The sequence below is a fragment of the Rhinoderma darwinii genome, chromosome 6, assembly GCF_050947455.1.
Source record: "Rhinoderma darwinii isolate aRhiDar2 chromosome 6, aRhiDar2.hap1, whole genome shotgun sequence".
NCBI classification, from domain to species: Eukaryota; Metazoa; Chordata; class Amphibia; order Anura; family Rhinodermatidae; genus Rhinoderma; species Rhinoderma darwinii.
In genome coordinates this window covers 70,152,543-70,179,177 of record NC_134692.1, presented here as the reverse complement: position 1 = coordinate 70,179,177, position 26,635 = coordinate 70,152,543, and the positions used below count along the sequence as shown (strand labels likewise).

At 44.7% G+C, this 26,635-nt stretch overlaps 1 protein-coding gene across 3 annotated transcripts in view; it reads left to right on the top strand.

Moving 5' to 3' along the window:
• Positions 1-3,613: 3,613 nt before the first annotated feature.
• The window catches only part of INPP1 (inositol polyphosphate-1-phosphatase), a 42,186-nt gene continuing 19,164 nt past the window's right edge, over positions 3,614-26,635 (top strand). The window contains exons 1-4 of one of the 3 annotated variants that reach the window (XM_075831259.1): positions 3,699-3,854; positions 3,950-4,061; positions 20,178-20,400; positions 22,813-22,873. In XM_075831259.1, the coding sequence (XP_075687374.1) occupies positions 20,197-20,400; positions 22,813-22,873 (265 nt within the window). In that variant the 5' untranslated portion in view covers positions 3,699-3,854; positions 3,950-4,061; positions 20,178-20,196. The other 2 variants (XM_075831262.1, XM_075831260.1) reach the window with 2 other exon arrangements.

The window sequence follows — 26,635 nt, the reverse complement described above, 5'->3', positions numbered from 1 at the left end:
TCACCTATTGAACTTTACTTATCCCTCGCTGGCCGCTGCTATCAAAATGTCATTGCCGTTATCCACTCTCCTAAACTCCTCCTCCGACTGTAAATAACGGTCTGCAAATATTTTGTGCCTTTTATCGTAATAATCCGGTGTCCCTTTGTGCGCACACCCCAGAAGAGGACATCAATGCACAAGCGCAGGATTTTGTGTGCTGGGGGAAGGCGAGGAGCTGTCAATCAAAAGTAAAGAGGCGGGTTAAAAAAGGAACGACTTGACGAATGAAGATATGACTCTTTTCAAACTAAGATTTGACTCTTTTCAAACAAAGATATGACTCTTTTATGCTCATTAGCATACGGTGTGGGAACACTCAAAAACTGAATACTAAAGCTACAGAGCTGACTAAGAAGACAATTATAGGTTAAAGAGACTCTGTCACCACATTATCGTCTGCACTTGCAAGACGTTCTATAACACGTGACAATTATTGCTAAAGATTTTCGCTGTTCAGTCGTTTCTGCGATCGTTGCTCATTCGCCCACACCTCATCTCTGAACTGCTAATGACTGGAAGATTTCTGATAAGACAAGGGCATGTGGCGGCAACATATGGTAATCTTTAATGAAGGTAGATGTGGCCAAGCCACAGAAACCACCGATTTATCGTACATCGTTGCTCATTATCACGTGTGACGATTATCCCTTACATCCGAACAAGAATACAAAACTTTGTACAATAATCGCTCCCGTCTAATAGTGCCTTAACCCCTTAAAGGGAACCCGTCACCAGCATTTTGCTGATTAAACCAGAAATACCTGGTGGTAGTGGGTGAAATATCATTTCTATTTAAAGAGACTCTGTCACCACATTATAAGTGCCCTGTCTCCTACATAAGGAGATGGGCGCTGTAATGTAGGTGACAGTAAATCTCGTTTAGCTCCGTAATCTCGCGAGATTTGGTTTCACTTGCCGGAATCTCACAAAAAAGATTCAGAAGTGTCAGGATTCTGAGTACACATGACGTCCAGGCTGGATTTCATGTGTATTCATTATCAGGACACTAGTAATGTTAGGGCTTGTGTATGAGGCTGCACATAGTGATATAACTATATCGCTAGTGCAGTGTAAATGAATGGAGAGGAGTGCATGATGCCGATTGGTCAGCGTCATACACTCCTCTGTACAACGCCCACTTGTTCGAAAGTAAAAGTACGCCCACTTGGGCATAAAGAAAGCTCATTAGCATAAACCAAAATCGCTCCTAACGTGGTGAAAATAGATCGTTTTTTTAAATATAAAGCATTACTGTCACCTACATTATAGTGCCGATCTCCTTATGTAGGAGATAGGGCACTTATAATGTGGTGACAGAGTCTCTTTAAATAGAAATGATATTTCACCCACTACCACCAGGTATTTCTGGTTTAATCAGCAAAATGCTGGTGACGGGTTCCCTTTAAGGGGTTAAGGCACTATTAGACGGGAGCGATTTTTGTACAAAGTTTTGTATTCTTGTTCGGATGTAAGGGATAATCGTCACACGTGATAACGAGCAACGATGTACGATAAATCGGTGGTTTCTGTGGCTTGGCCACATCTACCTTCATTAAAGATTACCATATGTTGCCGCCACATGCCCTTGTCTTATCAGAAATCTTCCAGTCATTAGCAGTTCAGAGATGAGGTGTGGGCGAATGAGCAACGATCGCAGAAACGACTGAACAGCGAAAATCTTTAGCAATAATTGTCACGTGTTATAGAACGTCTTGCAAGTGCAGACGACTCACTAAGGCTTTGTTTAGGGCCTGTTCACATCACCGTTTGCTTTCCGTTCCGGGGTTCCATCGGAGGTTTCCGTCGGGTGAACCCCGCAACGGAAAGTCAAACTGAAACCACAGCTTCCGTTTCCGTCACCATTGATATCAATGGTGACGGAAACATTGCTAATGGTTTCCGTTCATCACCATTCCGGCAGGTTTCCGTTTTTCCAACGGATTCAATAATGCAGTCGGCTGCGCTAATGGTGACGGAAACGGAAGCTGTGGTTTCATTTTGAAACCTCCGACGGAACCCTGGAACGGGAAAGCCAACGCTGATGTGAACAGGCCCTTAATCATCACTTGTCGCTTGTTCATGAAAGAATATCTGCCCATCTAAGGGGGGATTCACACGAGCGTGTATTCGGTCCGTGCGGGCCGCGTGGTTTTCACGCGGCACGCATGGACCAATACAAGTCTATGGGGCAGTACAGACAGTCCGTGCTTTTTGCGCAGCGTTTGTCTGCTGCGCAAAAAGCGCGACAGGTTCAATAACTCTGCGTATTTCGCGCATCACGCACCCATTGAAGTCAATGGGTGCGTGAAAATCACGCGCACCACACGGAAGCACTTCCGTGGGACGAGCGTGATTCGCGCAACAGCAGTGAAAAGGATGAATGAAAACCGAAAAGCACCACGTGCTTTTCTGTTTCCGAACATCCAAACGGAGTGTCTTTGCGATGAGCGAAGCCGGACAAGCGTACCGAACTTCACCGGGTTCGGCCAAACTCGTTTTGGGCGATCCCGGCAAAAAAATTATCGGTACGCGACGTCAGGAGATAGTCACTGTCCATGGTGCTGAAAGAGTTAAACTGTTTCAGCACCATGGACAGTGACTTGCGATCCCAAAATACATTAACCTGTAAAAAAAAAACGAAGTTCTAACTTACCGATTACTCCTGTCTCCTTCCTGCAGTCCGACCTCCCGGGATGACACTTCAGTTCAAGTGACAGCTCCAGCCAATCACAGGCCAAGCACAGGCTGCAGCCAATCACAGGCTGCAGCGGTCACTTGGACTGCTGCGTCATCCAGGGAGGTGGGGCCCGATGTCAAGAGAGGCGCGTCACCAAGGACGCGTCACCAAGGACGCGTCACCAAGGCAACGGCCGGGAAGTTCTCGGTAAGTAGGAACTTTATCTTTTTTTTTTACAGGTTTTTCGCTGTTGTGTTCGGCATTCACTGTCGAGGGTGCTGAAAGATTTAGCTCTTTCAGCACCTTGGACAGTGACGGGCGTTGACAAGCCTCATCTCTATGATGCCGGCTGCGCGAAAATCACGCAGCCGCGCATCAGACACGCATGACACACGCAGCTGTCAAATGGTTTTTGCGCTCGCAAAACGCTGCGTTGTTTGCGCGCGCAAAAACGCAACGTTCGTGTGAATCTCCCCTAATAGGGCACAGAACGTACTAGTCTCCCCCGCCCTATTCTCCAGACTACTCCGCCCCTCCCCCACCCCTAGGCGCGCCCCCACCCCTAGGCGCCCCCTCCCCCACCCCTAGGCTCCCCCACCCCCACCCCTAGGCGCCCCCTCCCCCACCCCCACCCCTAGGCGCCCCCTCCCCCACCCCCACCCCTAGGCGCCCCCTCCCCCACCCCCACCCCTAGGCGCGCCCCCTCCCCCACCCCCTCCCCCACCCCTAGGCGCGCCCCCTCCCCCACCCCTAGGCGCGCCCCCTCCCCCACCCCTAGGCGCGCCCCCTCCCCCACCCCTAGGCGCGCCCCCTCCCCCACCCCTAGGCGCGCCCCCTCCTCTCACTGTAGCCCCTCCTACTCTCTGCTGCTCAGCTGATCTCTCTCCCTCACATGTAGTTCCAGGTCTCCTCCAGGGGTCACGTGGTTAGCAGCTGACGTCCTCCCGCCTGAAGTGCGCGTTCAGGTAAGCTATAAAGTAGAAATGCTGGTTTCTTCTATTACCAGTTGCATGTCGTTGCAGGACTGCTGAGGGGCGGGGCCAGCCGCAGAGCTGCGGTCTCTGTGTGACACATATAGACGCTGCCTGGCAAGAAACCAGAGCCGCCCACTCACCATCAAAGTCACCGCTGAGTTGTGAGTAGGTGGGGCTAGTACAACCCGAAATGTCAGAACTAGAGCAGCGAGAAGTGTCTACGTGAGGTCTGCCCGCTGCTTGTTTCTCCACACAGCGCTCGTCTGCTCTGCCTTTCTCGGTCATTGGCGTTTCCGTCCTGTCCCACATCTGCACCAGGTGGAGTGAAGACCACAGACCGTGACCGGCGTTTCTCTGGTGAATTGGAGGTAGAGTTCTCCCCTTTCTGTCTGGAATTTAAATCGCAGGAAATCTGTCGTTACCAAACAGGAAGCTCCTGCAGGTTCAGGTACCGAGGGGAGGGGGGTGATAGGGATGTTTACAGTGTCACCGCCGGGGGATTGTACAGTGACTCGCATAGTGAACGGCTTGTTACAAATGGGTGTGTGACGTCGTAGGCATGGACTGTTCCTAATAGCGGTGACGTCACACACTGACCGGAGGGATTGGGTGATCACTGTTGGTTTGCAGTGAGTGTGGCTGGAAACGTCGCACATTCTAAATAATAATCAAGAAAATGGAGCAGTGACCTCCAGACGGCTAGACGATGCTTGACTGTTAGGCCCTGTTCACACGGAGTTTTTTGCAGCATAAAATCCTGGGAGAGTTTGATCTGCCTGCACGCCGTTTTTCGTGTTCTTTGTGGGGTTTTTCGCTTGTGGCCATTGAGCACCGTGGTCAAAAATGCTTTCTCTGCCTCCCATTGATGTCAGAGTTCTAAATGCCCGAAGATGGGGCATTGCACTATTTCCCACGAGACTGTTTTTCCGCTCGTGGGAAAAAAACGCCTCCCATTGATATCAATGTGAGGCACTTTCGGCTGTTTTTTTGGTGCGGTTTCCGCGTCAAAAAACCTGCGTGAACAGAGCCAAAGGGTATGTTCACACGGCTGAAAAATCGAAAGCAGAACGCCTCCAAACATCTGCCCATTGATTTCAATGGGAAAAACGGCTTTCTGTTCTGATGGGCGTTTTTTTTTTTTTTTTTCGTAGGCATTTCGAAAAAGGACCACGAAAAAGTACATGTCACGTCTTGAGCCGTTCTTCGAGCCGTCTTTTATTGACTCCGTAGAAAAACCGCTCCAAAAGTGGCCGTAAAAAAACTCGAGTTTGCTTAGAAAAACTGCCTAAAATCAGGAGCTGTTTTCCCTTGAAAACCGCTCCGTATTTTTAGACTTTTTTTTAGTAAGCGTGTGAACATTGCCTTAAAGAGGCTCTGTCACCAGATTTTGCAACCCCTATCTGCTATTGCAGCGGATCGGCGCTGCAATGTAGATTACAGTAACGTTTTTTTTTTTGTTTTTTTTTTTTAAACGAGCATTTTTGGCCAAGTTATGACCATTTTTATATTTATGCAAATGAGGCTTTCTAAAGTACAACTGGGCGTTTTTACTTCTTTTACTAGCTGGGCATTGTGAATGGGAGTGTATGATGCTGACGAATCAGCATCATCCACTTCTCTTCGTTACCACCCAGCTTCTGACAGTGCAGACACAGCCGTGTTCTCGAGAGATCACGCTGTGACGTCACTCACTTCCTGCCACAGGTCCTGCATCGTGTCGGACCAGCGAGGACACATCGGCACCAGAGGCTACAGTTGATTCTGCAGCAGCATCAGCGTTTGCAGGTAAGTCGATGTAGCTACTTACCTGCAAACGCCGATGCTGCTGCAGAATCAACTGTAGCCTCTGGTGCCGATGTGTCCTCGCTCGTCCGACACGATGCAGGACCTGGGGCAGGAAGTGACGTCACAGCGTGATCTCTCGAACACGCTGTGTGTCTGCACTGCCAGAAGCTGGGTGGTAACGAAGAGAAGTGGATGATGCTGATTCGTCAGCATCATAAACTTCTTCTATTCACAATGCCCAGCTAGTAAGAGAAGTACCGTATATATCGGCGTACAAGACGACTTTTTACACCCTTAAAAAAATGTCAAAAGTGTGGGGTCGTCTTATATGCCGGATATTGTCTACATTAGGGATGCACGTTGCAGCCGCACAGCTCAGTATAATACACATGAATGTATGGGAGCGCGGCTGCGGCTGTGTAATTCAACCACAGCCCCACTCCTGAGTCATGATAAGTTCGCTGGGTCAGGATGATGCAATGCGGCCAGCGCTGCACTAATGAGCGGCGGCACTGGAGACAGAACATGGCGGGCGCGCTACAAAACACCCCCATGTTCTGTCTTCAGTGCCTGAACTGCCGCTCATTAGTGCAGCGCCGGCCGCATCACCTCATGCTGACCGCGCGCGCACTTCTTGTCAGGAGCGGGGCAATGGCTGTATTACACAGCCGCAGCCCCGCGCTATAACGGCGGAGATCAGAGAAACCGCTCATCTCCGCCGTTATTCCCCTGAATGCTGCGATCACAGCTGACTGCAGCATTCAGGGGAAAGTGAGAAGGGGGGATGCCCCTGGATCGCGTCACAGGGAATTCCTGTGACGCGATCGAGGGCCATACCATATATGGGCAGACAGCCCAGGGTCTATTGACGGACCCCAGGGCTGTCTTACCATATTTCATGTTGTTAGGACATACCCAAGTATGTCCTAACAACTGCCTGTGTATTATCCATCCACAGGTTAATGTACTGGCACATATCTGATATATGTCAGTACATTAAAGTTTAAAAATAAAGTAAAAACAAAGTATTGTTAAATTTTAAAAAAAATACACCTTCACCTTTTTTACAATAAACATTAAAATAAAAAAATGAAATAAACACGGCTTTCATTCACTTATTAATGTGAGGCGCGAGGTGCGATGAATTTACCCTCCATGTTCCTCACATTAATAGTAATTAACCCCATCATGTACCTCGCACATTAACCCAATATGACTGAGAAACATGATGGGATTAATTACTATTAATGTGAGGCGCGTTCAAAATTCATCACACGTCGCGCCTCACATCAGAAAACGGAAGAATTTTTTTTTTATTACTTTTGGCAAAAGTATCGAAATTGGTATCGAAATCGCAATACTAAACGAAGTATCGGTATCGAAGTCCAAATTCTGGTATCGTGACATCCCTAGTCTACATATCGTCTACACACAGGTTGTGTGTTACCTTGTGAGCCTGCAGTCCGGTACACAGGCTCCCGGGATGCACGGAATCCGCCACGGATCTGAGGGAAGTCGGTATTAGCCGCCAGGGAACATCTCTGTAAGATGCTCTGGCCCGCCCTTTCCTCTCATTCCCTGCCTCTCAGATCTCGCGCGATGAAGCAGCCTATCTGCGCATGCGCGAGTTCAAAGAGACAGAGAGTCCTGGGTCCTGCCGCCGATGGCCATAGTGAAGCGCTCCTGCACGAAATGGTGAGTATATCTTAAATTCTATATTTTAAGGGTAAAAGTTGGGGGTCGTCTTATACGCCCAGTCGTCTTATACGCCGACATATACGGTAAAAACGCCGCGATGTACACACATAATACACGCCCAGTTGTACTTAAAGGCTCATTTGCATAAATATAAAAGTGGTCATAACTTGACAAGAAAAGCTCGTTTTTAAAAAAACAAAACTTTACTGTAATCTACATTGCAGCGCCGATCTGCTGCAATAGGAGATGGGGTTGCAAAATCTGGTGACAGAGCCTCTTTAAGATGTTACAAGTTTATCGAGCTGAATTTGTCTTTTTAACTGTTCTGTGTAGAAAGATAACGTGCTAGCACAGCTTGGTCTAGATCTCTGGGTTCCATCCATTTCATGTGCTGTCCGCAGAATCCCTCAGGATGGGTTCTTACCTAGTCGATTATGATTATTGCCCGAGCTAAGCAATGCCAGTGTGATCGAACCGCTTATCTCCCCAGCAGCTTAGAGCTAGAGCGGTACTTTTATTTTATTTTTTTTTCTTCTTGCAATATCAATACGTTGCATGCGCAGATGAATTCCTAGATTTGGATCAGATCCACCTCCTTTGCCAGGCTGGCCCCGGACTCTGGAACGTCAGCAGCTCCAGGAATAAGTAATTAGTGGGATTGTTGGTGGGGGATTGCAGAGGGTAAGGCATCAGGCAGCCATAGAGACCTATAGTCAGCAGCCAGAGATCAAGCGCGGAGGTCATAGGATCCTGACTGAATTACTACCAGTTCACATCTGCGTTCGGTGTGTCCGTTCCTCTTCTCCAGCAGAGGAGCAGAACAAAGAAAATATCGGAAGTGCATATTCCATTGTATGACTAACACCATCGTTGCCCAACGGAACCCATTGACTTTAACCCGTTAGTGACCGCCAATACGCCTTTTAACGGCGGCCACTTACAGGCTTTATTCTGATGCATATGCCTTTTTACGGCGCTGCATCAGGATAAAGTAAACAGAGCAGGGAGCCGTCAAATCTCCCCGCTCTCAGCTGCCAGAGAGGGCTGGGGGCGTCCCTGCTCTGCCGTGTGAGATCGATATAAGTATCGATCTCACCCGTTTAACCCCTCAGATGCGGTGCTCAATAGCGTCTGTCTCTAATGGCAGCCGGGGGCCTAATAAAGGCCCCCAGGTCTGCCTGGAGCGAATGCCTGCTAGATCATGCCGGAGGCATGACCTAGCAGATGCCTGTCCGTTTTAAACGGACAGGCATAATACACTGCAATACAAAAGTATTGCAGCGTATTATAATAGCGATCGGAGAATCGCATATTAAAGTCCCCTAATGGGACTAGTAAAAAAAGTAGAAAAAAAGTTTAATAAAGTTAATTTTAGTTAACCCCGACTATAAAGCTATTACATTATTTAACCCGCACGGTGAACGCCGTAAAAAAGTAATAAAAAACTATGGAAAAATTGCTGTTTTCTGTGAATCCTGACTTTAAAAAAAAAATGTGTTAAAAAGTGATCAAAAAGTCGCATCTACTCCAAAATGGTACCAATAAAAACTACAAGTCTTCCCGCAAAAACAAAGCCCTCATACAATTGCATCGGCGAAAAAATAAAAACGTTACAGCTCTTCAAATATGGAGACACAAAAACAAATAATTTTGAAAAAAAAGCGTTTTTACTGTGTAAGTAGTAAATCTATACAAATTTGGTATAGTTGCAATCGTAACAACCCGCTGACTAAAGTTATTGTGTTATTTATATCACACGGTAAACGGTGTTGATTTAAGACGCGAAAAAGAGTGGCGAAATTTCAGGGTTTTTTTTCTATTCCTCCCCGCCCCCCCCCCCCCCCAAAAAAAAAGTTTATAAAAGTTAATCAATAAATAATATGTCCCCCAAAATGGTGCTATTGAAAAGTACAACTTGTCCCGCAAAAAACAAGACCTTAAAATAAAAAGGTTATAGCCCTTTGAATGCGACGATGGAAAAACGTAAAAAATGGCTTGGTTATTAAGGTTTAAAATAGGCTGGTCATTAAGGGGTTAATGGCTTCTGTCGGGTGTCCGTCGTTTTACCAGAGACAAAACCACCGCGTGCTGCACTATTGTTTCTGTTAATTTTGAGCCAATTTTTCCCACCCCCTTGGTTGAACTTGATGGACATGTCGTTTTTTTTTTTTTGTTTCTTCAACCGTACTAACGATGTAACCGGATCTTTGATGGAGGCTCCAATGCAGATGTGAATGGGCTCTTACAATGTCCCATAGTCTGCCTGAGGCTTCCAGGCCTACGTGACCAATCCGTGTGAAGTCACCCCCCCCCCCCCCCCTTCCCAATAAAAAAATCCTACTCCCTTTACCCACGTTAGGGTGTATTTACACGTGCAAATGAATGGAACCGTGACACCTTACATGGCCGCTACAAATGTAACGGCGCATGCAAGTACGAGTGAGGAGGAGAAACGCTGCGGTGCTCTTACGTGCACTGTGGCCCATCCAAACAGCTGATTGGCGGGGGTGCCAAGAGTCGGACCCCCGACTATCTAATATTGATGGCCTATGCTCAGGACAGATTATCAATCTTAGGAACCCGGAGGTTACCACTTTGGGCGCATGGGTGTATTACGACGCTTACAAATGAATGCGGCCTCCGCCATGCTGCTGTATTCTACGTTATTCTCCTCTAGAAGCAGACACCGAGCTATGTACATTACTGCTGGATGGCTTCACCACTCCTTAACAGGTTCCCGACCGCTGGCCGTATTTATACGGCCAGCGGTCAGGGTCTCTGAAGTCCGCCGTATAGACTATTTACGGCCGCACTTCAGAGACTGTGCACGCACGATCGCGTGCACACAGCTCTATGCCCTGGCTGTTGCTAACAGCCATGGGCACTGGGCAGAATGTCAGGGGTCAATCTTTTGGCCCCTGAACATGTGATCGCTGTGGCAACCAATCACAGCGATCACATGCATTTCTGCATAGAAAAGTGTGCGCGCGATCGCGTGCACACAGCCCTGTGCCCATGCTGTTACCAACAGCTCTGGGCACTGGGCAGAGTATCAGGGACCAATCTGATGGTCCCTGAACATGTGGTCGCTGTGAAAACCTATCACAGCGACCACATTTGTGTTATTTTGACTTTTCTGGCAGTAAATCTCCTGCCTCTTTTCTTCTCCTCAAACATTGTTTCAGTTTGAGGAGAAGAAGAGACTCGGGAGAATTGCTGCCAGAAGATTACAGTTACAGTTACACAAAAAATACAGTTACTCTAAAACATTCTCTGTATAGATAGATTTCTATCTATCTATACAATCTATCTATCCATCTATCTTTTTTTCTATATCTACCTTTCTATCTTTTTTTCTATTAGAGTAGGGAGTATGTGTATGTGTATATATATATAGCAATAGCGGTTTATTTTTTTGTTAGCGGTAGTGTAGATATAGCAGTTAGTTAGTATGTTTTATAAAAAAAATAATATAATTTGTTTAGTTAGTGTTAGTTACGTTATGGCGAGGAAGTTGTTTATCGCCGAGGAGGCATACGCCATGCTGTGGTCTGAGTCGGAGACCGCATCAGAGATGGCGTCCGAGATGGAACCTGTTTTGGGCAAGGACGATGACAGCGTCACTTCAGGTTCATCTTCAGGGGACGTTGTCCCTGATGCAGTTGAAACTGCAGAACATGAAAGCGCAGGGCCTAGTAGCGCTGTAGCACGGGACAGCCTGGTCCCTTCAGTCCAGGCTCTTGTATGGGCACCTGCCCCATCTTTTGGGCCTAGAATCCACGGATTTACTGCCACTCCTGGCATAACCGTGGACAATACAAATTTTGTCCAAATGGATTACTTCCATTTATTTATAACGGACGACATCCTAAATCCGATTGTCCACGAAACAAATTTATATGCCACTCAATATATAAGGCAGAAACCTTAATCCACCCATGCCAGAGATTGGACGCCCACCAATTTGCAGGAATTAAAATTTTTTTTGGGGCTCACCCTAAATATGGGTATTGTCAAAAAGCCCTCCATTAGGTCTTACTGGTCAACAAGACCCGCCCAAGCCACCCCAGTATATTCTGCAGTAATGCCCAGGTCTCGTTATGAGACAATAATGAGGTTCCTCCACTTCAATGACAACGCACAGGCCCCCCTCTACAAATTGTGTGAAAGCGGGTCAGGATATACCACCGCCTTCAGGATTTATGAAGGGCGGGACCGCACAATAAATGTTCCTGGATGCCCCCCTGATCTTTCCACCAGCAGTAAGATCGTGTGGGAGATAATGCAGCCTCTGCTTCACAAGGGGTACCACCTGTACTGTGATAATTTTTATTCCAGTTTGCCCCTGTTTAGGCATTTGCATGCTGCAAGGACTGGGGCATGTGGTACCATGCGCAAAAACCGAATTGGTTTTCCGCAGCAATTAGTGGGGAAGCGCATGGTAAAGGGGGACTCCTGTGCTTATGCATCTGAGGAATTGCTGGCGGTCAAGTTCAGGGATCGCAAAGATGTGTATGTGCTAAGCACGATTCATACCGCAGGAACAGTGGCAGTGAGGGAAAGGGGGGCAACATCGGACAAGCACAAACCAGTGAGCGTGTCCTAATATAACAAGTACATGGGGGGGTGGATTTAAGCGACCAGGTTTTACAGCCCTATTTAGTAAAACGCAAAACTAAAAGCTGGTACAAAAAAGTGGCCATTTATTTGTTACAGGTGGCCATCCACAACTCATTTGTGCTGTACAAAAAAAACAGAGGCAGAGACACATACCTGGATTTCCATGGAAAAATTATTGAAGGCCTCATTTTTTGATGTTCAGGACACCCGAGAATGCCCCCAGTCTGAGGATGTCACGCGACTGACTGAAAGACACTTCATCAGTCGGATTCCCCCAACACCAACCAGAAGCAACCCCCAGAAAAAGTGCCGCGTCTGCAGAAAAGACGGGCACCGCAAAGATTCCCGATATTTCTGTCCTTCATGTCCCTCACAACCAGGCCTGTGCATTGAGCCATGTTTTAAAAAAATACCACACTGTTCTGAATTATTAGATTTTAGTTAATTTGTTGAAAATATATTTGCCCTACATTACGTTTTTATTTTTCCCCTCATTTTACTCCAAGGGTGAGGGAGGGAATGGGTGGGGGGTGGATGTCATGTTTGCATATTCTCTAAAGTTCATCTGCTGGAGAGCTCCATTTGCATAAACCTGCAATTTCTTATTTTAGAAAACCCAAAAAAATAAATTCCCATTAAACCCCTAGATGAATATTTTGGGATTTCTGCTTCAAGAGCAGATATTTTGGAAGTGTTATATAAACTCTGAGTTTTGTAAAACCAGCTTTGAAAAAAAGCGATTTGTGAAATAAGCTTCTTCTATCGTCCGCCCTCCTACATCTCTATGTGATAAATAAGACCACATATTTGGTATCCCCGTGCACGGGAGAAGTGGAAGAATGTGAAAGGAGATTAATTTTGGCCGTGGTCTATGCCGTGTGTGAAAAATGCTGGTATAAACTAAAAAATTGCTAATTTAATTTTGTTCCATCTTATTCAAGAAACTTTCAGAAGAAAACTGGACTGTCTAAAAATATGATAAACCCCTTGAAGATAACCTTGTGGGGTCTACTTGCGTGAATGAAGTAATTTATGGGGTGATTCTAATCTTTCAGCAGCATTACGCCCCCCAGAAAACAGTATGCGGCTATAAAGTCAAGGGTAGAATTCCTGGACCGAAAAGGCCAAAAAGCCTCCTTTTATGCCAAGCCCTGGCACATGCCCGCACAGTGAATAAGGCACACATATTTGGTATCCCCATGCACGGGAGAAGTGGAAGAATGTGAAAGGAGATTAATTTTGTCCGTGGTCCATACCGTGTGTGAAAAATGCTAGCATAAGCTGACGCAATTGCTAAATTCTTGCATTTCTTTTCCAATTTTGCACACTTTAGAGATAAAAATGAAAATGATATATACTGACAAATGCCACTAAAACAAAGCCCTATCTGTCCTTTAAAAAGAGTGTAAAATTCAAAGATGAACTTTATTCACCTGCTGAGTTATAGTCATCTAAAGAAGCGCATAGCAAAATTGTAAAATTTGCTCTGGTCATTTAGCTGTAAAACAGCCTAGTCCTTAACCGGTTAACCCCTTCAAGACACAGCCTGTTTTGGCCTTCAGGACACAGCCAAGTTTTTCAAATCTGACATGTTTCACTTTATGTGGTAATAACTCCGGAATGCTTTTACCTATCCAAGCGATTCTGAGATTGTTTTCTCGTGACACATTGGACTTTATGTTACTGGCAAAATTTGCTCGATACATTAAAGAGGCTCTGTCACCAGATTTTGCAACCCCTAGCTGCTATTGCAGCAGATAGGCGCTGCAATGGAGATTACAGTAACGTTTTTATTTTTAAAAAACGAGCATTTTTGGCCAAGTTATGACCATTTTTGTAGTTATGCAAATGAGGCTTGCAAAAGTCCTGAGATACTGTGTTGAATTCATGTGGCCCCCCAGTTACGGAAAGGGGCTTGCTTTACCAGTCAGAAAAAGCTAATTGTACTGTATAAGACTTTGTTCCAAAAGTTAAATAGGTTGTCCAAGACTTTAACCCCTTCCTGACATGCGCCGTATATAAATGGCGCAGTCAGTCAGGGCTTCCCGTAGTACCATTACGTCGTGGTGATAGTGCGGGCTCAGGAGCTGAGCCCGCACCATCACCGCCTTGTGCCAGCTGTATGTTACAGTTGGCACCCTAATGTAACGGCCAGGACTGGAGCTAGCCTCCGATCCGGCCGATTAACCCCTCAGATGCTGCGTTCAATAGAGATCTCAGCATGTGACAGGGTTTTTGGCCACCGGAACCCCAGCAACGTGATCGCTGGGTTGCTGCTGGCTGCAATGGCAACCGGAAGCCTAAGGCGGAATTCACACGACAGGGTTTCATCGGCCGTCACCCGGCTGCATTAGGAACAATAGACCCCTAATGGGGCTATTCACATGACTGATTTTCTTTTTTTGACGTGCTTCCCGATTTTGCCAGCGATGGAAACCTCCTATGCTTGGCTTGGAGGCGGGGCCTAAAAGGCTTTTGGTACCATTGGTAAGATGGTGCCGGCTCCGCTTCCGGCTCAGAAGCTGAGCCGGCGTCAGCAGTGGGTGTCTGCTGTGTGCTACAGCGGACACCCTGCTGTAACGGAGGAATCGGAGCTAGCTCCGATCCTTGCCATTAACGCCTTAGATGCAGCAATCATTGCAACTTAGTGTTTTGTAGCAAATCGGCAGCCCTGCTACTATGGCAACAGGAGGCCTAACATTGGGCTCAGTCTGCCATTACGGAAGCCGATTTAGGCCCCGATCGGAGGCGGAGCCTGATCGGCTTGCTGTCGGTGAACAACTGACTGCTCTAATACTGCTAGAATTGCCGTTTTGTTTGATCACTTTGTCTTACAAAAATTTTAATAAAAAGTGATCAGAAAGTCGCATGTGTCCAAATACGGTACCTATAAAAACTATATAGCTCGTCTCGCAAAAGACAAGCCCTCATACAGCTCAGTCGATGAAAAAATGTAAAAGTTAAGGCTGTTGCAATTTGGCGACAGAAAAAATACATTATTTTTACAAAAGTAACTATTGTGCAAAAAGTTGTAAAACGTAAAAAAGTGGTATCGCCGGAATCTGACTCACCTGCAGAATAAAGTTAACTTGTCGTTTTATAATGCGTGGTGAGCACTATTTAAAAAAAAAAAAAAAAACTATGCCAGAATTGCTTTTTTTTTATTTTATTTTTTTGTCACCTTGCCTCCCAAAAAAAAGAATAAAAAGATATCAAGAAGTCACATGTACCCCAAAATGGTACCAATAACTACAGCTCGTCCGGCAAAAAAACACCCCTCATGCCACTAAGTCTCTATGGAAAAATAAAATAAAAGTGTAGCTAAACGTACGACAAACTTCTGATATGTCATAGAGACATGTCAGAAGTTTGGATTGGTGGGGGTCCGAGCACGGAGACCACCACCAATCGCTAGAACGAAGCACTCGTGTGAGCGCTCAGCTGCTTCGTTTCTGTTCGGCTTTTTCCAGAAAGCCCATGTATCGGAGTACGGGCTCATAGACTTTCTATTGAGTCCCTACACCGATACATTTATTTCCGGAAACAGCCAAACAAACCCGAAGCCGCTCAGTGCTCACACGAACACTTCAGCTGCTTCGTTCTAGAGATTGGTGGGGGTCTCCGTGCTCGGACCCCCACCAATCCAAACTTCTGACATGTCACTATGACATATCAGAAGTTTGTCAATGTTTAGCTACACTTTAAGACTCCAATAAGTCAGGAAATAAAAAGTATGCAGTTGTGCAGGCCCAAGGGGAACATTTCTTCTGTTTCAAGAGGCAATTTATCAAGGCCCTAGAAATAGGGAGCCAGGAAGGGTAGGACCCAAACATATCTGTTGGAAGCGAGGGTGCCCGTATTATACCAGGACAACCCTTTCCCAGCAAAATTCCCCAAGCTCAAAAGGTGCAGAGTGTGGACCGAAAGGGGGATAAGAGAGGACGCCATATATCAGAGCAACACTGGCCTGTGCAGAAAGGAATGTTCACAGCGTAACCAATATCTGTTGTTTTGTTTTTTTTTGTTAACCCCATTATACCACCTGACTATGCCCCCTCATGTACTCTGCCCAGCAAACATATGCCCCCACGTTATAAACTCATCTACCAGTAATAATCAAACAAAACTACTACCAAGCAAAATCCACGCTCCAAAAGCCAAATGGCGCTCCCTCCCTTTTGAGTCCTACAGTGTGCCCAAACAGCAGTTTACTTCCACATATATGGCATCGCCATACCAGAGAGAACCCTTTTTTACAATTTTTTTTTTGTGGTGGTTCCAGAGGCACAAGCTGGGCACGACATATTTTCCACTGAAATTGCTTATCTATGGAAAAATTTAAAATTGAAAGACTAACATGCTGATTTCTGCAATGTGTGAAGTTGCCTTGTAGAGCTTACAGGTTATTCATTGCAGCACGATACCAGCGCTGGGAGGCAGGAGTCCGATGCATTAATGGGATGTGCTGATTGCCCGCTTTCCCTATTTGTATAGTAAATGACCGCTTTCTCCCTTTCAGCGGCGGGGGAGCGTGCATCTCTTGGGACGCTCTTTATATGCCTCTTCATGCGACCACTCTTTTAAACCCTAATTCCACTTGCAAAATGACTTCTGTAATCTACTAACAGTTAAATGCATTAACCCGTTAGTGACCACCAATACGCCTTTTAACGGCGGCCACTAACGGGCTTTATTCTGATGCATATGCCTTTTTACGGCACTTCATCAGGATAAAGTAAACAGAGCAGGGAGCGTCAAATCTTATCTCACCCATTTAACCCCTCCGATGCGTGCACTAGGGATGTCGATACCAGAATTTGGACTTCGATACCGATACTTCGTTTAGTATTGCGATTTCGATACTTTTGGCAACAGTAATAAAAAAAAAATTCTTCCGTTTTCTGATGTGAGGCGCGACGTGTGATGAATTTTGAACGCGCCTCACATTAATAGTAATCCCATCATGTTTCTCAGTCATAATGGGTTAATGTGCGAGGTATATGATGGGGTTAATTACTATTAATGTGAGGAACATGGAGTGTAAATTCATCGCACCTCGCGCCTCACATTAATAAGTGAATGAAAGCCGTGTTTATTTCATTTTTTTACAGCGTACACATCAAATGATGCAAAAAAATTGTTGTCCGCGCCATTATTGAATGTGTATATTTTATGTATTGAGACTTATTTTAATGTTTGTTGTAAAAAAGGTGAATGTGTATTTTTTTTAAAAATTTAACAATACTTTGTTTTTACTTTATTTTTAAACTTTAATGTACTGACATATATCAGATATGTGCCAGTACATTAGCCTGTGTACTGATCGCACACAGGCAGTTGTTAGCACATACCCAAGTATGTCCTAACAACATGAAATATGGTAAGACAGCCCTGGGGTCCGTCAATAGACCCTGAGCTGTCTACCCATATATGGTATGGCCCTCGATCGCGTCACAGGAATTCCCTGTGATGCGATCCAGGGGCATCCCCCCCTGCTCATTTTCCCCTGAATGCTGCTGTCAGCTGTGATTGCAGCATTCAGGGGAATAGCGGCGGAGATGAGAGGTTTCTCTGACCTCTGCCGTTCTAGAGCGGGCTGCGGCTGTGTAATACAGCCATTGCCCGCTCCTGACAGGAAGTGCGCGCGCGGTCAGCATGAGGTGATGCGGCCGGCGCTGCACTAATGAGCGGCAGTTCAGGCACTGAAGACAGAACATGGGGGTGTTTTGTAGAGCGCCCGCCATGTTCTGTCTTCATTGCCGCCGCTCATTAGTGCAGCGCCGGCCGCATCGCATCATCCTGACCCCGCGAACTTATCATGACTCTGGAGCGGGGCTGTGGCTGAATTACACAGCCGCAGCCGCGCTCCCATACATTCATGTATTACTATACTGAGCTGTGCGGCTGCGCAGCTCAGTATCGAAATACAGGAAATAGCGGTATCGAACCGTTTAGGGATGCACAGTATCGAAACAGTATCGAAGTTTCGATGCACCGTGCATCCCTAGCGTGCACCGCATCGGAGTGGTTTTGGAGAGAGGGAGGGAGCTCCCCCTCTTCCCTACCGACACCCGGCGATACGATCGCCGAGTGTCTGTGTCTCTAATGCAAGCTGGGAGCCTAATAATGGCTCCCAGGTCTGCCTGGAGCGAATGCCTGCTAGATCATGCCGGAGGCATGACCTAGCAGATGCCTGTCCGTTTTAAACGGACAGGCAGTAATACACTGCAATGCAAAAGTATTGCAGTGTATTATAATAGCGATCGGAGAATCGCATAGTGAAGTCGACTAGTAAAAAAGTTTAATAAAGTTAATTTTAAAAAAAATGAAAAACCCAGCTTTTCCCCTTACAAAATGCTTTATTATTAAAAAAAACAAAATAAAGTAAACGTACACATATTTGGTATCGGCGCGTCCGTAACGACCCAGACTATAAATCTATTACATTATTTAACCCGCACGGTGAACGCCGTAAAAAATGTAATAAAAAACTATGGAAAAATTGCTGTTTTCTGTGAATCCTGACTTAAAAAAAATGTCTTCCTGCAAAAAAAAAACCCTCATACAACCGCATCGGCGAAAAAGTAAAAACGTTACGGCTCTTCAAATTTGGAGACACAAACAAATAATTTTGAAAAAAAAGCGTTTTTACTGTGTCAAAGTAGTAAAACACACAAAAACTACAAATTTGGTATCGTTGCAATCGTAACAACCCGCTGAATAAAGTTATTGTGTTATTTATATCACACGGTAAACGGCGTAGATTTAAGACGCGGAAAAGAGTGGCGAAATTTCAGGGTTTCTTCTATTCCCCCCCCCCCCCAAAAGTTAATAAAAGTTAATCAATAAATATGTCCCCCAAAATGGTGCTATTAAAAAATACAACTTGTCCCGCAAAAAACAAGACCTTATACAGCTATGTCGACGCGAAAATGAAAAGGTTATAGCTCTTGGAATGCAACGATGTAAAAAATGGCTTGGTCATTAAGGTCTAAAATAGGCTGGTCATTAAGGGGTTAAAGCCCAAGTGCATGGCCTAGTGGAATCCTGAACAGACATGTCTAACAAAGGTCTCCCACCAATAACCACAAAACTCAGTTCTGATTCCGGCAGCTGGTAATGGACGTGCATTGCAAGAAGTGGTGGAATAAAATAACACCTTGCTCCTACCCCTGGCTCTCCTAAGGACTACCAATCTGCACATCAAGATGCAACTTCAAATACTGTGGTGTTGCATTCATAGGGCTGTGCCAGGATTGGCTGCTATTGTCACATGTCATGGCATCTCCATGAACGCAATATCCCTCCCGGGAGGATCAGCAGCAGGCGAAAGCAGTAGACCATGACGCTGGAACTCGTCTTTTTCAAGACTACTACAATAGGACTTCTAAATATATTCACAAACTCCCTTTTAGAGCCGTTTTCACACAAGCATAATTACGGATGCAAATCCTGGCCGGATCGTGAGTCCGATTAACCGAACTAACGGCATCATAGTTCCCTAACTATTGCTATACCTGGTCAAGTAGAAGTAAAGACTGTAGGAAAATCTTAATAGCAAAAATCTACAAATATTACTATTGTGTGTAATTGGATCTGTTTAGATACAACTATAACTGGTTAATCTAATTATTCAGGTGAGGGTTTTCATTTTCCAGTAGTTTTTTAGCTGTGGACTAGTCTTGTCACCTGTCAGTCCAGTCTAGTGTAAACGTTGCCGCCCGTCAGTCCATAATGTAGTGTTTAATATTTCTTTATTTTACATGTAGTAATGTGTTGTTTTTTTTAATTTGGTGACCAATAAATAATGTAGCTTCTACATTTAAAGACTGAGGAGCTAAAGGTGCATAAGTGGTATTTATTTTTAGCCTGGAGCTGTATTTACGATCGTTATTTATAATAGCCCTTTAGGCCCCATGCACACGGCTGTGCCCGTAATCACGGCCTGCGATTGCGGGCAGCAGTCCGCATTTTCGGCCTATGCTCCCATACAAAGTATGGGAGCATGGACTAAAAAGCAAAAGATAGGACATGTCTTATATTTTGCAGTACACTTCTATGGCCCGGACACCTACCCGTAAACAAACGGGAAGCTGTCCGTGGACCATAGAAGTGAATGCGTCTGTAACTGCGGTCCGCAATTACAGCCGACTTTTACGGTCGTGTGCATGGGGCCTTAGAGTGTTTACATGTGGCAGATTTGTTGCAAAAATTTCTGAAACTGGTCCATACATAAGAATGGTAAAAAGAAAAAGTGCAGTATTTATGGTATCGGTGCCAGGCAGGTAAGAAATAATAAGTTTTTTCTTTAGCAGGAATTTGTAAAACATCCGTTTCATAGCTCACCGTGTAATGATAAGCTGTCTGTCTTGATTTGACAGTGTACAGATGGTCTGAAAGATGTCTGAAATCCTACTAGAGTTGTTACGCGCCTCTGAGAAGGCTGCGTGTATTGCTCGAGCATGTCGGCAGGAAGAAGCCCTTTTCCAGCTTCTAATTGAAGAAAAGAAAGATGATGAGAAGAATAAGAAATTCCTTACAGATTTTAAAACCTTGGCTGATGTCTTGGTCCAGGAGGTGATTAAACATGACCTTGGGAAAAAGGTGAGGAGACCTTCATCTTACGATATATATATATTTTTTCCTCTTAAAGAGGCTCTGTCACCACATTATACGTGCCTTATCTTGTACATGATGTGATCAGCGCTGTAATGTAGATTACAGCAGTGTTTTCATTTAGAAAAATGATCATTTTTGACGGAGTTATGACCTATATTAGCTTTATGCTAATGAGTTTCTCAATGGACAAATGTGTGTGTTTTACTATATGGCCAAGTGGGTGTTGTGGAGAGAAGTGTATGACGGTGACCAATCGGCGTCGTACACTTCTCTCCATTCATTTACACTGCAGATAGCGATATAGCTATATCGCTATGTGCAGACACAAACACACTAACGTTACTGCAGTGTCAATGAATATACATTACCTCCAGCCAGGACGTGATGTGTATTCAGAATCCTGACCACTTCTGTAGCGTCTCTGTGAGACTACAGCACAGCGAGATCTTGCTGTAAATGACCATTTACAGCGTAATCTCACAAGACTACGCCTGCTATGCTGTAACTCAGAGAAGTGCAGAGACTTGGTCAGGATTCTGAATACACATCACGTCCTGGCTGGAGGTAATGTATATTCATTGTCCGGGCACTGCAGTAATGTTATAGTGTGTTTATGTGGCTGCACATAGCGATTATAGCTAGAGCAGTCACTAAAAGGTATGCTTACAATGGACTCATCCTGTACTTCTGTCAGCAGTTTAGGCCTCAAAACTGCTGACAAGTTTCCTTTAACCCTTTCCAGTCACTGATCTGTAGATTTATGTCGAAAGGGGATTTAAATATTGTGCCCGCTAAGAAGCAGAGCGGGTGCCATAGCTTCTGGGTCTCTTTTTGTATAAAACGGCAGGGACCCAGTGGCAATGCTTGTGATCAGAAAAACCCAGGTCAGATGTGACCACCAGCATCTGAGGGGTTCTTACTGCCCCTTTCACTTTGTGGCCGGTCACCGTTTCCAACATGGGGAGATCGCGGTAGCTGGTGTATTCCTCTAGCAGTTGGGAGCCTTCTGAATGCTCCCAGCCCTGCTAGCGGAAGATTGCTAGTGAGACCTGCCTGTGGCAATTTTGCCATAGACTGCAATACTGTGATATTGTAGTCTATGGCAAAAACGATCTAATGATCGCAGGTTCAAGCCACCTAGGGGGGGCTAAATAAAAGTGAAAAAAGTTGTGTTTTTTTTTTGTTTTTGTTTTTTTAAATACGAAAAGAATCGGTGAGCTATGCGGTTTTCTTCTTCATGGTCTGGAATTACTGGTATCAACCAAAACCAAGAGGTAGCATGGGGTTTAGGGTGGGCCCCATTCTAGGGAGGTGTGCAGGTTTCACCCGCATCTGTCTGACATTTATGGCCCATCCTGTGAATATGCCATACATTTTCCTGATGGGGAAAACCCCTTCAAGCAGTCACTAACTATATATATATATATATATATATATATATATATAATTTTTGAGGTTTTTAGCAATTTTATTTTTTTTTCCTCCCCACCTTCCAATAGCCATTACTTTTTATATATCATTTTTTTTTTCCCCAGTCAAATTATAGCCGAAGGGGTTAATTGAGGGGGATCGTGCTCGAAGGCGGTCCCACTCTTTACAGTGAATTGTCTACTGTGACATACAAAGATGACACCCATGTTGAGTGGAGCAGGCTCAGCCTGTGAGTCGTCGGCGCCATACTATTACCTACCCGGCTATGATGTGAGCATAGTTCATACGTTGGGAATGGGTTAAGGGTATGCTCACACCGCTTATTTTGGAGCGTAAAGGCCTCCTATGACGATCCAAAATTAGTTCTCTCGTTGTTGCATTTTAAGAGCCGCGACCTTTTACATTTTTCTATAGCTTTACGAGGGCTCGTTTTTTGCGGGACGACTTGCATCTTTCAATGGCACCAGTTTGTTACATGTAACTTATCTATTTAGCACAACCAACTGTGTTTATTTTTTGGGGGGGGATTTTACGTTTTAGTACTTTCGCACATTAAAAATCTTGTTTTATGGAAGATCATAATTTTAGTGTTTCTTTCCATAATTTCTTTTTTTTTTTTTTTTTCTTCATGCCATTTTGGGAACCGTCATTGAAAAGAATGGGGAGAGCTGTGCGCACACGTGACACTCTTCCCCCACTAGACCTTGCCTGGATTCTGCGGCCAGCAGCCACCGCACTGGGCGAAGCAGGGATCGAGAGACCCCCGTTCTCTATATAGGTGAGGGTCCCAGAGCGGAGACCCACATCTATCAGGCATTTATGGTATATCCTGTAGATATTCCGCAAATGTCTAACGGGGTTTTCCCATCTTAAAGAGCAGGAGGCATTCGGCAAAAGATGCAGAATGAACACACATACAATGTGATTTTTGTTTTTATTTGTCTGTTTTTTTGTTTTTTTTTATAGTTTCCAGGTTTAGAGAAAAATGTAAGAGGAGAAGAAACCAATGAATTCACAAATGAACTTGGTAAGGAATGTAAAATACCTCAGTTAAAAAAAATATTTAGCTTAGATGAAGACAAAAGAAACCCTTTATGGTTGGTAAAGTGAGTACAAATGAGACGAACGTGCCTGGTTATAAGAAAATATTTTAATTTAATACACTACGTTCCACCACGGTAATGCTGTGAATGTTAAGCAGCAGTTATGTTTGAAATTGTCTTCATTAGTGGTTCAGCAAGTCTGGATGGAGAATGCAGATTTTATTTTCTATTCACCGAACTGGTCGTTTTTTTTTTTGTTTTTTTTTAGTTCTAGTTTTTGTTTTAATAGACAAATCATTGAATAGCGATGTTATACTGATGGGCAATGCGTGTGATAAAATGTGATGTACTACCATGTCTGAAGTAATCGTACATCAAAGTGAAGTAACGGGCACATCACTTGCAGGTGAGGCACCCAGTTCTAACAGCCAGAATCACGAGGTGCCGATGGATTGCAACGGCCACCAGGTCTGTACGACCGACCGCCTGTTAGGGTCCTAATAGGCTGCCTGTCTATTTAAAACTGACAGGCATAATACATTGCTCTACAGAAGTATTGCAGTGTATTCTAGAAGTGATCAGAGGATCGCATTTTCAAGTCCCCCTAAAACTAAGAAAAAATAAGTAGTCTTACAAAGTCCATTATTAGAAAAAAAAAACATAATTGGTATCGTCACATCCGTAAAGACCATATGATCAAATAAATCTATGGTTATCTCACACAGTGCACCACTTTTTTTTTTTTATTAAATGATGAAGTTGCTACGTTATTTGTTCATCTAGCCAAACACTGACTAAAAAGTGATCAAAACGTTGTATGTACCCTTTAAAATTGTACCAATGAAAACTACAATAAAACAGGTATTGATCACCTGGCGTTCCAGCACAGCCACTCCGGGTCTCCCTGACGCTGCTTTTCGACATGGCTGCAGAGATGATATGCTAGTTTACCCACATGATTGCTGCAGCAATTCACTGTCCTCTGTGGTCCCGTGCCATATACCCACTGAGGCTAATGATTGACTACAGGGATCACGTGACTATACTAGCATGTCATTGCTGCAGCCATGTCAACAAAGAGCACCAGGGAGGATCCGTGCCTTTTAAAAATAAAAAAAGCAACAAATACTTCATAAAACTGTGTTTGCACTTTCTTAAAGGGGTATTCACATCTTAAAGGGATCCTGTCATCAACATCTTACCTGTTAAACTCACCTGACCCCTCAATGGCCGCAGCTGGCCAGAGTTCATTCCTGTTCTCTTCTTTCCTGAAGTCCTCCTCTGTCAGTAAATATAGTCGTTTAAACTTTTCCCGCCTTTTATGGTAATTATTTTCCCCTCTGGAATGCAGCTTCTTAACCACGCCCACTGCCACCACCTGTCTGGCCCTGACTGGCTAATGAGCTGTCAATCAAAAAGAAGGAGGTGGAGTCCACTCTGAGATGCTGGAGGAATGAAAACCTGACTCTTTTCAGATGAAGATTTGACTCTTTTCTGCTCATTTGCATACAGCTCGGGACCACTGAAACTGAATACTAAAGTTACAGAGCTTACTTAGAACATATTTATAGCTTAGATGACAATGATTTTTCACCCACTTTCACCAGGTATTGCTGGCTTTATAGCTAAAATGCTGGTGACAGGTTCCCTTTAAGCATTTATGGCGGACGCTCTCCATTGTAGTCTTTGGGAGCAAAACATTGCATTGAACTTTCCAGTATGTCCCTCATGACAGCACCACAGGAAGTTGCCCTCTAGTTGACCGGAAGACTGAGATTAAAAGGCCCCTCCCTCCACCCACTTGCCAATGTCCTTCCTGTCCCTACAGAGGTCAGGTGCAGAGAGATTCCGCTACCTGAAAAAAAGACAAGGAGGCAAGTGGCGATCGGGGAGCCAAACCTTCTCCTTTCTTCCCCCTAAACATTTGCATTGGGCTAAACACCTCTCATGGGAGAGGTCCCTTTGCTCCCCAACCCCGGATGCTAATCTGAAAGCGGGGTACTAAGCTGGATTCCAGAGCAGTCTCGGGTTAGGGGAATTAGATGGCTGCAAAATCAAAGAATAAGCTTTTGTTCCATCCCCTTCTCGGGATCCTTAATGTTTGGGCCCCTCCTAGATAACATGTTGGAGAGCTCAACAGACAAGAAAAAAGGGTTTCCGTTTTCCAGGAAAGTCTGTTCACTGGAGTCACCTTAAAGGGAGGGAGGGGGGGGGGATTCCTTCTCAACCCCAACAGTTCATTCCAGCTCACTAAACCGTGACGCCAGGAGTGGGGGGGGGACGGGGACTCCTACACGTTAATACAGAGTAGACCAGGATAACCCAGAGTCCCTGGGTGCTACAAACTATCAAAGAGGGGTACAAAATAGAGTTCTCCTCTCTACCTCTAGAACATCTTCAAGTAACCTCGTACCAATCAAAAATTCTTTAACAACATTCTTTGTCGTCATGGATGTTCAAAAACTTCTACGGCCAAAGGCGATATCTCCTGTGCCTCACAACGAAGCACACATGGGCCATTATTCAAAAATCTTGTTGGTCATAAAACCAGGCGGCTCTTAGAGGATCATAATCAACCTGAAAAGGGTAAACAAATGGGTAAAATATCGAAGGTTCAAGATTTGAGTTGATCTAATTCTACTACTCCGCTAATAAATCAAGGTGCATCAATGTGTATGATAGATCTAAAAGATGCTTATTATAACGTCCTGGTCCACCCATTATATCAGAGATATCTCCGATTCGCAATTCAGGATGGTCATTCCATTCTTCCTTACCAGTTTGACTCCCCTTCGGCATTTCCTCAGCCCCAAGGGTGTTTACAGAGATCATGGCAGAAATAATGGCGTTTCTAAGAAATCCGGTTTTTATTATTATCCCATACCTAGACTACTTTCTTCTGGTGTTTTGCCTCGTTCATCCCAAGGGACCATCGAACCCAGGTCCTTGTCCTATTACAAGATTTGGGTTGGATAATAAATTTCGAAAAATCAATCTTCCTCACTAAAAATAAATCTTTCTAGGAGTACTATTAGACTCCTCCCTTCAATATTCCTTCCTACCAAGGGAAAAACAACTTTACTTACAAAATGAGGTGAGAATTTTGTGAAAAAGCAGCTGTTCAGTAAGAGATGGGATGCAGACTTTAGGATTAATTACATTCTGCATCCAATCCATCCCATGGAGCCAATTCCACTCTTGACATTTACAGAATCAAATTCTATCCCAGTGGGGTCACAAACCAGACTCCCTAGATTCAAAAATATTGATGCCTGAGCCAGCGAGGACATCTCTCCGCTGGTGGCTTTCTCTGAACAACCTAAGCTAAGTGGTTCCATGGAAACCTTATCCATACGTGGTAATCACCACAGATGCCAGCAAACAGGGTGGGGGTCTATAATTCAAGACAGACCCTTTCAAGACACCTGGTCTTCAAACTACAGAGAACCGAGAGCTGTATAGGAAACGTTTTTTTTTAATTATTTTTTTTTAGGTCCAACATTATGCAGCAATGAATTTCTTAATCTATCTTTACAGAAGCTGCCACCTGCAGCTCACAATGTGATTCAAGATATACCACAGAAAATAAGTTTTTGTCAACTGCCACCCTAGCGTCATCGATAAAGCTTTTTTTTTTTTTTGTATGAATACAGTAGCCTTTTTTAGATTTTATATATTTTAATATCAAATATAGCGATACTAGATATATTTCATGAGCGATCGGTGTTAACAAGGATTTATTTATT